The 16030-nt window shown below is 31.1% G+C and overlaps 1 protein-coding gene across 1 annotated transcript in view; it reads left to right on the top strand.

Annotated features, from left to right (window-relative positions):
* The window catches only part of LOC145680859 (kielin/chordin-like protein), a 1295905-nt gene that overhangs the window by 1114415 nt on the left and 165460 nt on the right, over positions 1-16030 (top strand). Inside the window, exons 29-32 of the mRNA XM_081751993.1 lie at positions 2959-3180; positions 6638-6875; positions 8469-8648; positions 9041-9217. Coding sequence (XP_081608119.1) covers positions 2959-3180; positions 6638-6875; positions 8469-8648; positions 9041-9217 — 817 coding nt within the window. The remainder of the gene's footprint in view (positions 1-2958; positions 3181-6637; positions 6876-8468; positions 8649-9040; positions 9218-16030) is intronic.

The raw sequence follows: 16030 nt of genomic DNA, 5'->3' as shown, positions 1-16030 counted from the left end.
GTCAGAATAGACTTGATCTTTCATCATATATTTAAAAAAGTTGAAAACAAATACCAATAAAATATAATTTTAGAAATTTTGAAATCAAATTCTTTACGTTCAGTGCTGTTATAACTTGTAGTAAGTATAGATTCTAAAATAAGTTTTGTGTTACTCAGCCAACTCAGCCTAATTTTCTTTTTTTAGCCAACAGTTCAATACTTCAATACGTTGAATTATTATATTATTACAATCCTAATTAAAACATTACATTCTAATAAATATATTTTATTATTTCTATGTTATTGAGAAATTTTTTCAATTAGGCTTAAGACCAGTTCCGACTGGAAGCATAACCAATAATAATAGATATATCTTTATACTTACCATCCAGTCTTCTTCATCTAATCAACTACGTTTCGAATCCATACATGGCTATTTCCATTTTCAAATTTTTGAAGGAATAAAGAAGAATAAGAAAGGAAAATAACGTTCGAATTTAATAGAAAACATGCATGTATTTATCTTACATATAGATTCTTTTTTAAAGGCTAGTTCATACAATTTTGTAACTGGGAAGACAAGATCTCCATGCGAATTAGCCTTTTTCAAGGTACCTACACATGAAATGGGTTTATATATGTTTCCCTTTCTCATTTCGACTTTACTTCGTTTCCTCCTTTTATTCCTTGAAAGGCCTGAAGATTAACTCCATGTAGATTAAAGTAGTTGGTGTATAAAAAATGACACAAGTTGTAAACAAAAGGATATTTCTATAATTGATTAAAACAATTGATCATAAGACAATTCTCATACGTAAAATATCAAACATATTGAAGCAAATTCTAATTTTAATCTTGGTAATATTTAATACACAAATATATATGGGCTTGGCTTATTAATCATCATCATTCTGCCATTATTGGCAGGTCACTTGCTGCAACTGAGAAACTTCCATGCTCCACGGTCTTCCGCTAACCTCTTCGTCTTCAAGTATGATTTTTCTGTTTTGATATCGTCCACTAATTGTAATCTCCTTCGCCCCTTCCCTCTCTTTCCTGCCAACATACCCTCTAGTACGTCCCTCATGATACAGTTCTTTCTTAGCCAATATCTCAATCAGTTTCTCTTCGTCTTCTTAATAATATTTCTTCCCCCACAATTTCGAACACCCTCTCATTCATTCTCCGCTCGACCCAGCTAATTCTCTCCATTCTTCTCCACACCCACATTTCGAAAGCTTCTAGTCGTTTTCGATCATTTTTGCGTAATGTTCATGTTTCTGACTCATACAGTCTGGTTTATTAAAGACAGACGTAAAATAAAATAGTAGATGAATTTATTAGTTTTATATATATCTATCTATATCTATATCTATATATATATATATATATATATATATATATATATATATATATATATATATATATATATATATAATCAAGGATGATTAATAATTAATGAAAAATCATGGTATGAAACAAAGTCCTTAGTTTTACATCACATGGGATGACTAATAGCAATGAGTGTTTGTGGAAGAATTGGTGGGGTGAGGATATGGGAGGAAACAGGAGAACTCTGAGCAAGTACAAGTTCATACAAACTCACGTATCTTGGGATAGATCCCAGGATTTTTTATACTAGAGGAGAGTGCTCTGCTACTGAACCACCATGTCCCTAATGATATATAAAAACAATAAATTATTAATACATAAAAACAAGTGAATTTCGTTTTATACTGTGAAACTACGGTAGACTTCTAAACGATGCGAATTCAATATTGAAACTGGCTGCAATATAGAGATAATATGAGAGACGGAACTAGTTCATCGAATGCTGTATCTTCATTAATAAAATGATTTCTCGCTAACTATTACAATTACAGTACAGCCCACTTATAACGAACTTGGAAATAGCGAATTATTGGATATTACTAACATAAATGAAATCCCCGACACTCCGCCTATTTAAAACATGGAAGAAATGACTTATATTACGAACAGTATTTTCCGTAGAGACTGCTTGTAGCGAAGTTTTCAGAACGGGATCATGTTTTCTTTTCTTCTGCTCGTGGATAACTCATGTACCGCAAAACTGGTTTTCATAGCTGTTGTCGCTGTGCAAGCCAGGCATTACTCACTTCTCCCCCTCCCACTCGAATGACAGCAGAAATCGCCCGATGAGAAACAAAGAGGATTTCGATGTTGATAATTAAATTGTGGAAAGCATGAGTGAGGCTAAGAAGAAAGATGAGGCAGATTAAGATGATGAGGCAGAAGTGCAAAATGTGAAACAACCCGTGAGTTTCAAAGAAGTGATCCAAAGTTTGGAAAACTTGCAACGCTATCATTTCGAACACAGAGACACTGTGCCGGACAATGTATTTCGGGCATTTGAGGAAGTAGAAGCGGCGGTGCTACGAACAGCGGCAGCAGACACGATTCAGAAGAAAATTACAGATTTCTTCAAGCGTGATTGAACAGGTAGGAGGAACTAAAATATGTACGATAGGCTAGATAACAACACAACTAATAGAATTATCTTCTCATGTAATGCTGTATTGTTGTATATTCTTTTTTAAATGTATCTACTTGTTATCTAATTCTTTGGTTTTTCCATAATTCGGAAAAAATACATGAGTTCGTTTATTAACGAAATTCGGATATAAAGAACTCATTGTGTTGGTTCCTTGAAATTCGTTATAAGTGGGTTTCGCCGTATTACTGTACAGAAATTAATATTCAAACCGGAGGTTGTACTAATTCTTTTTACTTCCGACTTCATTAGAAGAATAAAGTTGTTGGTAGAGAACAAAATCGTTCTCTAAACAATAATTCATCAATATGTGTTGTTTAGGGAAATTAATTAATAAAATGTGTATTATATCACTTAAGAAAAACTACTACTTTTTATTTTATTTTATTTTATTTTATTTTATTTTATTTTATTTTATTTTATTTTATTTTATTTTTTAATCAGGTGTTGCCCGGATTGTAGTGGATGCGAATACGAAGATGAATTGTATATTCATGGTGCTCGTATTAAAACTCAAGATCCATGTACAGAATGTGAATGTATTCATGGAAACGTAGAATGTCAAACTATTCGATGCCCTGACGCTCAATGTGAACATCCTATTGTACCACCTGGACAATGTTGTCCAGTTTGCACAGAATGCACCATGTATGATAGAGTTTACCAGTGAGTACCTTATTCCTCTTAATTTTCGTTAAGTTCATTCAACTAGTTATTTACAAATTCTAAAGCAGTCATCATCAAGTTTATATCATACTACATATAAACTATATGTATATCTTCGAGACCTGTTCAATGAATCTTTAGTTTGTTGTGTTATAGCCGTGATTATGTACAGTAACTTTTATGGTAATAAGTCGAAAAATGATAGATATAGTTACATAAAAACAAATAATTACAAAATAAATATATGTTGTTCGGTAAATAATTACACTTGAAAATCCTCTTAAAGTCTAGCAATTAAAACGAAAGATGACCCGGCGATATGACAAATATTAGTGAAAGCGCAGTGCGTACAATGGTATTCTACAAAGTACACATTAACTGAGATTCAAGAAAATGTAACTCTTTTGTAAGAATAATTACAGTTATAAACATACATAAATACCTAAACTTAAGAGCCTTCACCACAGCAAAATTAAACTATAGCAAATTTTAGAATTTTTCTTCAATATGTTTAAAACAAATAAAAATAATCGAAAAACAAACACGTAGTGCACTAGTCAATATGATTTTGCATATGATACCTTTACAACAACTCATCTATCTGCTTTTGGTGTACCGCTATTTGAAGAACCCGCAAAAAATGCTAAATCTATTGACAGTTGCAAATTGAAAGCAGGTAGATGAGTTGTGATCACGATATCATATACAAAATAATATTGTCTAGTCCACTATGTCTTTGCTTTTCGAATATTTTTATTTCTTTTAAAGATATTACAGAATAACTCTAAAATTGATGTGGTTTAATTTCACTGTGGTAATGACCCTTAAGTCCAATTAGCATATAATAGATTTTTTCCTATCTGTTCTATTACGTGATCATATAAATCTGATCGGTTTAAATAAAATATCTATTGTATTATATTATACAGGGTGGGGCAAATAAAAGTGGCCCGGACGAGTGGATACGATTGGACGTGAATATATGCATGGAACCACACCACGTGTACGCACAACACCAGTTTAGATCTTAGTGCGGGATAAGGGGGCTAAAATCCACCCCATATAGCAAGTCTACATATGTACATGTAAAACAATTTTCCAATATAAACCATGTAAAATCTCTTTCAAGTATGACAAAATATCCTAAGAGCTTAGGGTTAAAATCTGCGAAGAATGCAAATCTGAATTCACCACCCCCATCACCGGCCTTCCCTTGATTTCAAAAGTATCCTACACGATAATTTTCGTTAAAAAGTTTCGGTTTTGGCGTAATATGTCGTACGGTTTCTTTGAGGCCTCCCGATCCTCTCCTCTTCGGGGAGTTAAAAATCAGTAAAGAATGAAATAACGAATAAACCATCATTGTCCCTCCTAATCTTATTTCTTTTAGAGTTCGACGATAAATTTTCTAAAATTCATTCAGTTTAGATACAATATAATGTACTTTTCTTTGACTTTTTTCATAATTCTCAGTACTTGGGATTAAAATCAATCAAATATGCGCAGCGAATTCAGTTCCCTCATGTGGTATGAATTACACCCCTATCCCCAATTTAAAAAACTAATTTCTGTTCCAAAATAATTTCTATTATAACTGATCGAGTTTAATGTGATATGTCATACACTTCCTTTAACGCGTCAAATCATTCATTCTGCATAGGACTGAAATCAATAAGAAACAAGTAGTGATATTCTACTCTTTGCTCGCGTATTCTTTTTAGAGAGTTTTACGATAACTTATATGAAACTCATTCGTTTTCGCTACAATATTGTGTACATTTTAGTTGACTCTTTTCCGCAATCCCCTGTGCTTGGGATTAAAACAAGTCAAGAATAAGCGGTGAATTTAGTCCCGTAGTGTGTGTTATTGGCTACTCCGCTCAGGATACAAAAATCAAACCAAGATTTATATATATATATATATATATATATATATATATATATATATACCGTAAAAAAATATTAGATTTTCATGGAATATGACGTATGTTTTTAAGACTTTACAATTTTACAATTATTCCTACTAATTGGATATAAAATCAAGTAAATTCTATAATAACATTCATAAATATTATTCAATCTTAACATAATATCATGTATGTGTTTAGTGACAATTTCACATAATTCCCACACTTTAGTTGAAATCAATCAAATACGAAGACTCACTTAACTCCCCCTCCCCGAACATTTAAATAAAACTACTATGATAACTTTCGTATAAAAACACTTTTTTTTGTTTTGTTTTCCAATCGTGCTTACAAATGCAATTGAAATGGGTCAATAATGAGGGAACACATCTCCATTAGTATATATCATAGTTTCCTATATATTTATTAAACACACTAAGATTTTAATAGAACATTATGTGTGTTTCGTCGGATATTAGAGATATATTCCTATAGTTTGGAATCGAAGTTAATGAGAGGAAGAATCACTAGGTTCAATAATGCATGGTATTGCTAGTAATAATAATAGTAAAATAATAAGAACCCAACACTCACGTACAGCATCCGAATAAAAATCAATTGCAGTTTCAGTGATAATTTTTCATCGCCAGTATATATATAAAACACGCTGTGACGATGACAAGAATTTATTCCTGAAACTATTGATGATTGTTTTTTTTTAACTCGGATGCTCTAGGTGAACATTGGACTTCCATAATTATTATCTGGTTTTCTCTATCAGATCTAAAAAAATCTTTTCCCAGAAGAGTGCAATAGATCTTTTGATCATCTGAGGATTCTCTGTGATAAATAATTCTATACATTTGAATATATATGCAGAGTGCAAGTACATAATTATGAATTATAATCCAATTATAGAAAAATGAAATTAAAGTAGAAAAAATAATACTTTGTCATTAAAGGGAGGAAACAATTAACCATCGTTGAAGTTGAAATCAATTAACTGTAAATTCAAGTATCTTTTTACAAATTTGATGAATACAGGATATTACGAAAGAAATGATGAGAAGATAGGGGAGATTAATAAACATGCAATAAAAGCACTAAGAAGTTTATATTAACAAATACTAAAGACATTATTAAAACGTTTAAGGTTAATAGCCATTTATGGTTAGGAGTAAATTTTGTTTCGAAGTTAACAAGAATTTTATGGTTTTAAAAACAGTACAATGATAAACTTATTTGTTGGTGGGGAAGATAGAATAAACTTAAGATTGATATATGGTTCAAGTTTGAATATGTTTTCATTAAAACTTACTGTGAATACGAAATTATTAACGAATCCCAAATGTTCCGTAGGGCTTCTATTTCACATAAAAAAAAAATGCCAAGAACACTTTTGAATTTGAATAAAATTAACACATTTAAATGTTGTTCAAAGTATTTATAGCTCATAAAAAATACTAATATTGTGAATGTCTTTAAATTAACATTTTAAGAAATCATAGGTTCACTTGGCTAGTAAGTTTTATATTTTTATTCTTTGCTAGAGATGGTGAAAACTTTATAGCACCAGATAACCCTTGCCTGAATTGCACTTGTGTAGCAGGAACTTCTCGCTGTGATAGACTTGATTTGTATTGTAATCCTCAATGTTCACATCCTGCACGAGTTCTAAATCAATGTTGTCCGTTATGTGACACTTGTGAATATGAGCAGAGATTATATCGAAATGGACAAGAATTCAATCCTGATGAAAGCGATCCATGCACTGTTTGCACGTGTCGGGTAAGTAATATCGTTTATTTTTTTTTTTTTTAATTAATAATGCAGATTTTAAAACAACATATTTTTAAAACGCATTAACTTAATGAAAAATATTACATTTTTGCTCTAGATAAGCTTAGTGACTTGGGCGTTTTTCCGTTACTTTTATTTTTCGTTGAGTCCTCAAATAAATGTAAGTATGTACAAAATAACTATCCTGAACTTAGAGTAATTGAACCAACAATAAACACTATGATTCAATTTTAATAATAAATTTGTTGATAGTTTCAAAGTTCCTAGAAATTTCTCAAGTGTCAGAAAAAATGTATACAATTCTAAACACAGTACAAAAATAAGATTTATGATTACAAGTTTTGGTGCTCACTATTAAGAAACAAATAATGTTGTGTCAGAAGTTATTTTGGATGTATTGTATTTCTATTTAACATGATAGAGAAAATAAAATATCGTGTTGTAACTTTTACATGCAAGTACTAAAGTACTAAAGTAGAGATTAGATTAGATTTATTACTCATTCTGTGGACCAAATAACATATACGTTTGTACAAAGTGGTATAGAACTCGTCAGTGCATAAAATAGGTACAATAAGTAGAACAAACACAATGCTTGTGTTTTTAACGACTTGTGAAAATAGATATAGGTTAAACCAATTCTACAATCTATATAACAATAAAATATGTGTATATGGACTCAATTACTATCTTAATTACTATATATATGTATATGTACATTTGTATTTACCATCTGATATATACTGTACAATAGGGATTTAGTTACTTCTAAGTTTTACAGTGAGCTGCAATGAGAGGAGAAAGGAGTTGATAATAATTATTAACCTCTCATGTTTCTGTTTCCAAAGTCTATTTATGAAAATTGTTATAATCTTAGTGCCACTATAATAAAATTAATTCATTTCAGTAAATAGCTTTACATTTAAACATATAGCATATCATCAAAAATTTGTAGGGAATAATTTAAGAATCGTTTGAATTTTGCTGATTGAGTATAATGTGAATATATGATTTTCAAATGGAATACACAATTAAAAGTAATTTCGAGTTTCAATGTCTAGTAGTTAATATTTTTATAACGAAACGCTATTTTGAATATTGTCAAATTTCCCACTTACATTTTAGGGTGACAACAAAGTAGTGATGCAGCAGTATTTAGCTCTTTCGTGAGGAGTTTTTAGTCTGTCTTAGGCTATTTGAGGTGTGATAGACGATAGTTTTCTATGGGTTTTCTTAGGATTTTCTATACTCTTCATTTTAGCATTCTTTTAATATAATTCCTTGTCCTTACTTGTTTCTTTAGTGTACAGGGCATAACCGAGGGATATGAAAATTTTCACTTCACTTTATTTTATTTATTTTCATTTTGAATTTCATTAATCTAATCAGTTCAAAGATGATGAACTTTCATAGAAATATTCAACTTAGACAATGTCCTATCATTGAGTAAACGTAAAAGAGAATAATAAACGTACTGCAAATAAATATATATGAATGGTTATTATATTAGATTTATTATTTTAATTGTATACCAACGAATTACTAAAACTTTATTAACATTTTTTGCATATTTGTTTGTAGAATGGATACGTGACGTGTGGTACAACTCCTTGTCCTCCATTGCCGTGTTCTAACCCTGTGTATCACCCTGAAAGATGTTGTCCAGTCTGCTCTCCTGAATGCCATATGAATGGAGGTAGTTATCATGAAGGACAGAAGTGGGTGCACCCAGATGATAATTGTATCGAATGCACATGTATCGTAAGTATTTTGAAGGAGTTGACATATAACTACGCTCTCTTAAAGTTATTCATTGATTCATTTTCTAATGTAGTTACGAAAGTATAATGTTCTTGTTTCTGCTTTTAAGAGCATTTTAACTTTCAGCATTCTTAGATTTTATTTATTTGAGACTATTCTTTAAAAAATAAAATAAAAAAAAAACTACGTCCACAATTTGTTGTTTTACAAACATTTTCAATATTCTTATAATCATTTGATAAATTAAATGAACGAAATATTTCTCTATTTTGTCTTTTTAATACATAAATATTTATTTTGTTAATTTTGTTTTTTCAATACTTGCCCAATCCGTCAATATACTTTAAACATTTACTTCGAAATCTTTGATGAACCGTCTTTTTGTTTTGTAGCATTCGTATCCAAGGTGCCAAAGGAAATCATGCCCGTCTGTTCCCTGTTATCATCCAGCCACACCTTCAAATGAATGTTGTTCAACGTGTGACAATTGTGAATTTACACAAAGGCTGTATGCAAACTATCAGGAATTTCAACATGCAGAAGATCCATGCCAGGAATGTTTGTGTCAGGTTTTACATGTTTTTATATTATATTTACGTAGAAATAGACACAGTGTAGTATAAATAAAACAAAGAGTCAGGGGAAAAAGGGGAGATATCCATTTTTACTAATTTTTTCAGGAAACGATTCTTAAAGTTCAAAACATTTTATTTCCTAAACTAATCGTGGAAAATGCTTCATGTTTGGTTTACAAGTTTGTTATTGTATTGTGTAACGTGCCACTATGTGCTCCGTCCTGGGCCGCTGGTTGTAATAACCAGGACAATTATTAGAATGCGGGATTCGTACTTTATATGTATAATTGCTATATTTTACAAGTAAGCATTTAAAAATATCCATGCAGAATTATCGGGAGGTATTCTATATTTTGAGTGCATTTCAGACTAGATCTAACTTAAATATTACCAGAATAATGCAAATTTCTTTTAAATAAAAAAAAAAAATAGTGAAATACTAAGGTAATTTGGTTAAGTAAAAGTAACTGATTTTCTAGCTTGTCAAATTTTATAACAAAAATCATGAAAAATTATATATGCAATACAGAAAAATATTGAATGTAATAACAACAATATTTAAGCAAAATTGAAAAATCCAAAAATATATATATCTAAATTGAATTGTACTATGCTTTCTTTTGAACAAGATTACAACTTTCGTGTATGAATCCAATAAATATGATAAATAATATACCTCGTAATATTTATAAATCCAATTATAAATTCAATATTTGATCTTCAGGAAAAAATTTAACAATAGATATTGAGAATATTAAATAATAAAGATTTAACACTCACCCAATTAAATATGCTTTGAACAACCATCAAATACCTTCAGGAGGACAGTTTCGAATTTCCTCTGTTAACTCGATTTTTATATTATCACACCAATTATAGATATTTAGGTATAGAAAATAGAACTTTCACAAATATAATAGGTTGATATTTTGAGAACTATTAACAATTTTCACATAATTCTTGAAATTTAAATCACGATAATTTTCTGGCTAAACCACTACCATGAAACCGTTAAAGATTCACATTAAGCAGAGATAAACCTTGCCCAGTTCGACATATCGTTTCGAATGGCTGTTCAAACTTCCTACAGCTCATTCGAACGTATGTGTTTTCAGAGATTTCCGCTAGAGGCGCTCTAGTACCCTGAAGTGTAGGTACTGAAAGCATAACCTTCTAGGATATCTTTGACATTAGAACTTTTTTTTTTTTTTTTTTTTTTTTTATAATGTGATCTCATCACACGTAACAAACATCGCCCTCCCGGCTATAAAAAGTTGGCACAACTTTTTATTTCTATTTTAAACCATAATTTTAAAGTATTCTTATTCCAAATTTAATTATGAATAGATAGATTATGTTAATCTTTCTAGGTATCTATTACTGTAACCTTGCACCAGCTAATTAACCAACTACTGATTCTAACTAACCATCACTCTTACTCTATTCACTACATACCAAACGAAAAAATTAACTGAACTAAAGAAAAAAAAATTCCCCCATAAATTCAATCACACCACCTAACCTTCTATTAATCCCAACTACTCTAGTTAGTTAATAAGTATTAGTTATTACTAATAGTCACTATCTATTCATAAACTTTTACAGAATTCATTCTCAATATTTCTATATATATATCTTCAGGAGGTAATCATACTCTTTCTTTTGAAATTAATTTCAGTAACAATAACAATATTCATTATACTCATCAAACATAGCACCATCATTATTCCAATCAATCTTCAGCTTCGTTACATCTGGTTGAGCTTCGTTACATACATTCCATAAAATTTTCTATGCCGGAATTTGGACTAATACAATTTTTACAAACATTTTTGGGACATAGATACAAGACATCCAGATCTGGAACACTAACAAAAAACATATATTAAAAACACATTAAAATATTTTAAAAAACAATTTAATATATTATCTCTACTTATATAAAGTTTATCTGACTAGATGGTTTGTAAGATTTTTTTTTTTTATAATTCTGACTAGATTAATTATTTCAACCTTTTTTTTTTTCTCTCTAGCTTGGGAATCAAGTACAGAAATATGCTTAATACATTTAATATTTATGATGCATTTCCTCTCCTCTCTCTATACTTTTTTGTCAAACTAACATGACTCTTACGGATATCTCTGGGATTGTCTACATTAACAACTCTTATGGTATTCCTACCCAGAAAACATTCGATCTCGAATGGTCCACACCATTTCGCACACAAAGATTTTGTTCTTTTATCTTTCATTGATGATAATACCTGTGATTTAATTAACACCTTGTCACCCACATTATAATCATTATCTAGCCGGCGTTGATTGTATATTTTCTTTTTACGTTGCCATGCTCTTTCCATGTTATCTAAAGCTCGATTCCATAACTCGGGATCCCTAGGATTCAAATCCAACATACTTATTTTCCACTTAATATCCAGTGGATTACAAACATTATAATTAAATACTAAATCCATAGGACTGCATTTCGTATCCTCATGGATGGCATTATTGACAGAAAATTCAATTTCCCACAATCCTTTATCCCATGAGCTTTGTTTCTTTCCAAAATATATTCTTAATGAATTTTTTATAGTGGATACGTATTTTTCACTAGGATTTGACGCCGGGTGATAAGGGGATATACTAATATCCTTAATACCATTTGCATAAAGAAAATCTTTGAATTTAGCCGATGTAAATATTGAATGATTATCATGACATATGCTAAAAATAAATCCATTTCTACACATTAATTTATATAACTTATTAATCACACTTTGTGACGACAAAACCTTAATTGGTTCTAGAAATACTCTTTTAGAAAAGGAATCAACAACTATCAAACAGTAACGTCCTGACTTACTTTCAATTAGTGGTCCTAGTAAATCTACTGCCCAAAGTCCATTTACTACATTCTCATACTTAGATACTAGCTTTCCAGTTGGTTTCCTATTATGGCTCTTATTTAGCTGACAATCCGAACAAGTGGATACGTAATCTTTTATATCCTTCAATATCCCGTTCCATGTAAAACGAGCACAGATCTTAGCTATAGATTTATTTATACTAGCATGAGAACCTGGCAAAATATTTGAGTGAAAGAATTCTATTATACTAGGAACTAATTCCTTGGGCAAACATACTTTGTATGGATTTCTTATGGCTCTTGTTTTCTTACATAATATGCCTTGGATTAATTTATATCCTTCTACTTCCCTTTTTGCTTTTAATTCCCTTATAATATTACCTAATTCAGGGTCTTTTAATTGATGTTCTTTAATTGATATATTAGCAAAAGGCATATTCCAAAGGTTAATTAGACAATAATTATTTACCTGTTCAGAGTGAGAAAGTTCAGTTTCCATTTCCTCAAAATTATTCTGATCATATAACCTTGAAATAAAATCAGCTGTTATATTCATATTAGAGGATATAGATTTTACCTCAAACGTAAAAGCAAATAGTCTGTATAACAATGATCCATAACGTTTAACCCTTTTCATATTCCTCAAGGCATATACAAGTCCAGAATGATCCATTCTTAATTCAAAAGGTTTATGCAAGTAAGTACTAAAACGTTCCATAGTTTCTATAGCTGCTAACATTTCTAGCAAGTAAATCGGCTTATTAAAGTCATGCTTCTTTAGACGTCTACTATAGAATGCTACAGGTACCAAGTTATTATTATCATCATATTGTTGTAGGACTCCCCCTAAACTTTTGAGACTGCTATCCGTATTGACAATAAACTTCTTATTTAAATCTGGTAATTTTAACATTACATGATTGGCAGATAATTCCTTAATATCTTCCAATGCTTTTTGTTGTTCCGGTCCCCAAACAAATTCAGCAGAAGCCGCCCTTAAACGTTCAATGGGTTCCATAACCTCGTGGAACTGTGGGACGAACTTTGCATAGTATTGTAAAAAACATGATAAAGAAATTAATCCTTTTTTTGTCTTTGGAGCAGGTAACTTTCTAATTACTTCTAACCTTGAAGGGTCCATGTACATATTCCCATTTTCAATAATAAAGCCTAAATATGATATCTTATTTGAAAAAAAGGTACATTTCTTTGTGGATAAAGTTAAACCTTTTTCTTCCAATAACCTTAAAACTTTTTCCAATAATTGCTTATGGCTTTCTATATCTGAACTTTTGCAAATTAGGTCGTCCATATACCATTGAACCCCTTCATCTTTCAAAGGATACAATAAGTCAGTTAATATTTTAGATAATACATGACTCCCTGCTGCCAAACCAAAAGGTAAGACTCTATATTCATATAAACCCCTATGCGCGGCTTTCCTCTGTTAAAGGTATGGTTAAATATGCTTTCCGTATATCCAGATGGCTAAAGATTTTACCATCAGATAATTCAGACAATATGTCTTCTATCCTTGGTGTGAACTGAGTATTTAAATAAAGATGACGATTCAAATCAGAATAATTAACTATTAATCTCTTTGTTCCGTCATTATTATTTACTAAAAAACAAGGGAAAGCATAATCACTGTTACTTGGTTGTATTAAATCAGCCTTTAACATTTCATCAAGAATTTTATCCATCTCTCTTTGAGAACTCCGTGATAACGGGTAAGCCTTCTTACGAATAGGAGTGTAGTTATTTAACTGGATTTTATATTCAAAGTCTTTAATTTTACCAACATGTGATGAAAAAACAGAAGGATATTTACTAAATATCTCGTTAACGTACCCTTGTAATTCAGGATTAGCTTCTAATACAACAGGATCCACCCTCAATGGGCTATCCATCTGGTCCGACTGGATGTTGGGACTGCTATCCAAGGATGGACTCATAGATGTGGCAACACTGCAAAATCCCTGTGCTGGATCTCCCGGATGTCTACCTCCATCCGTATCAAAAGCCTGAACTGTGGACCTTTCCACCAAGTCTGAGTCACGCAGAAATAGTTTAGAAGTCTTATGGTCTGGTTCACTGTAAAATAGATCACACGAACGAGTATCTCGATTTAAACAAGGGGGGTGGATATTTAGTGTATAATGTAACTGTATGTCCACTCCTTCCAAAGGGAGAAATAATTTATTATTCACTAAATCAATGTTCGCTTTCAAGAATTTTAGTTCATTTATTCCCAGTATAAATACTGGTTCTAATTTTTCAACTAGGAAAAACTTTAGTCTGTAAACTCGATTTTTAAACTTAATGGGTATAACTACGCACTGATCCAGTGTTAACTTTTGTTTATCAACACCTACACCAATGAACTTCTCATTTTTTATCTTCACTGGGTAGTTCAACTGCCGATTCCATTTAATAAAGCTTTGTCTATTAATTAACGATGCTGTAGAACAAGTATCTAAGCCTCCTCTAATACTTTTACCTAAGACAAATGCATCGACAAAAGCCGCAGTCAATGTTCCCAATGAGAAAGTTTTTATATTTTCACTTTTATTTCCATCAGCACTAATTTTAATCCCATCAATAGTATGTTCGTTTTTATTATTATCTTCTATTTGTTTATAATTACTAAAAGAATGCAAATCCTCTCTATATAATGGTTTGCTATTCTTCCTGCTGTTCCCTCTAGAGCCGCCATTATTTTTAAAGTTTCCGTAATATTGCTTACGCATTCCTGTTTCACATTCCCCCACATTCAGAGGATTCACATTGAACACCATATTCTTTTCTCCCAAATGTTCACTATTATGTTCCCCTCGGGATCGAATCCGAAACCCCTCCATAGGAGTCTTCATCCGATCATTATATTTCGTATGTGTGTTGTATCCCGCACTACTATTATTGCTTCCACCTTCTAACAAAGTTCTTTCTAAAACTATTTCTTCCCTTTCTGGAACTTCGGACCTCTCACTTTTAGTCTTTAACCGTGACCGTAGACTATACCCTGCAAAGCGTCTTTTATCATTGCCATTATTATATCTAAACTGTTTGTTATTAACTCCCACACTACTAGGTAAACCATTAGTTTGAACTCCGGTTCCTATATTCTGAGTCGGAGCCCTTAACCGGTCACTAATAGCTGCAGAGCGTCTTTCCGAGTTCACATCCATATTCAATTTAACTAACCGTTTATTTAAAAGGTACTGTTTGTTAGAAGCACAGTTTGCAATGCGATGTTGTCCACCACAAAAATAACACTTAATCTTATTTTTCTTATTTTCACTTTTTTCCGAATTCCTCACCAGTGCGGTATACATTTGTAAATTACGTTGATATTTTTCGTATTCCATAATATTACCCATAAGATCATCTAATGACATTGGATAGCTATATCTATAAATTTCAAATTTGATTTGAGGTTGCATCCCCTCCATAATAATATCCAACAATTCACTAGATCTACTATCATTAATAGGTCCGTAACATATTTCATAAGCATCACAAATATTATTAACATACTCAAGCAAATTTTCTTTAGGTCTTTGTATCACTTTTACATAACGATTTATGAGTTCTCGCCTACCTAAAGGAGTTATTAATTTACGAAACAAAAATCCTGATATTTGCAACCAATTATTAGTCATTTCATACAATGATACTAGCTCCTGATTTAAACGACCTTCAGCTTTACTCAAAGCTGCTATCAAAACAGACTCAACCGGGAATATTTTTAATTTAATTATTCTAAGAACTGCCACTAGAAATTGAAATAACTGTATATCGTCTGTTCCATCTGTTCTTGGGATATACTGTATTTTCTCATTAAACAAATTACTGGAAACACTTCCATTTAATTTATCAGCTCGTATTTGGAATGGCATAAATCTATTAACCAAAGGTTCGCTACCTGCATTTATTTCTTT

Source organism: Thermobia domestica, chromosome 3 (assembly GCF_964235325.1).
Source record: "Thermobia domestica chromosome 3, izTheDome1.hap1.1, whole genome shotgun sequence".
In the NCBI taxonomy this organism is placed as follows: Eukaryota; Metazoa; Arthropoda; class Insecta; order Zygentoma; family Lepismatidae; genus Thermobia; species Thermobia domestica.
The sequence above is the reverse complement of the archived record's forward strand: the minus strand, read 5'-3'. Positions and strand labels throughout refer to the sequence as shown.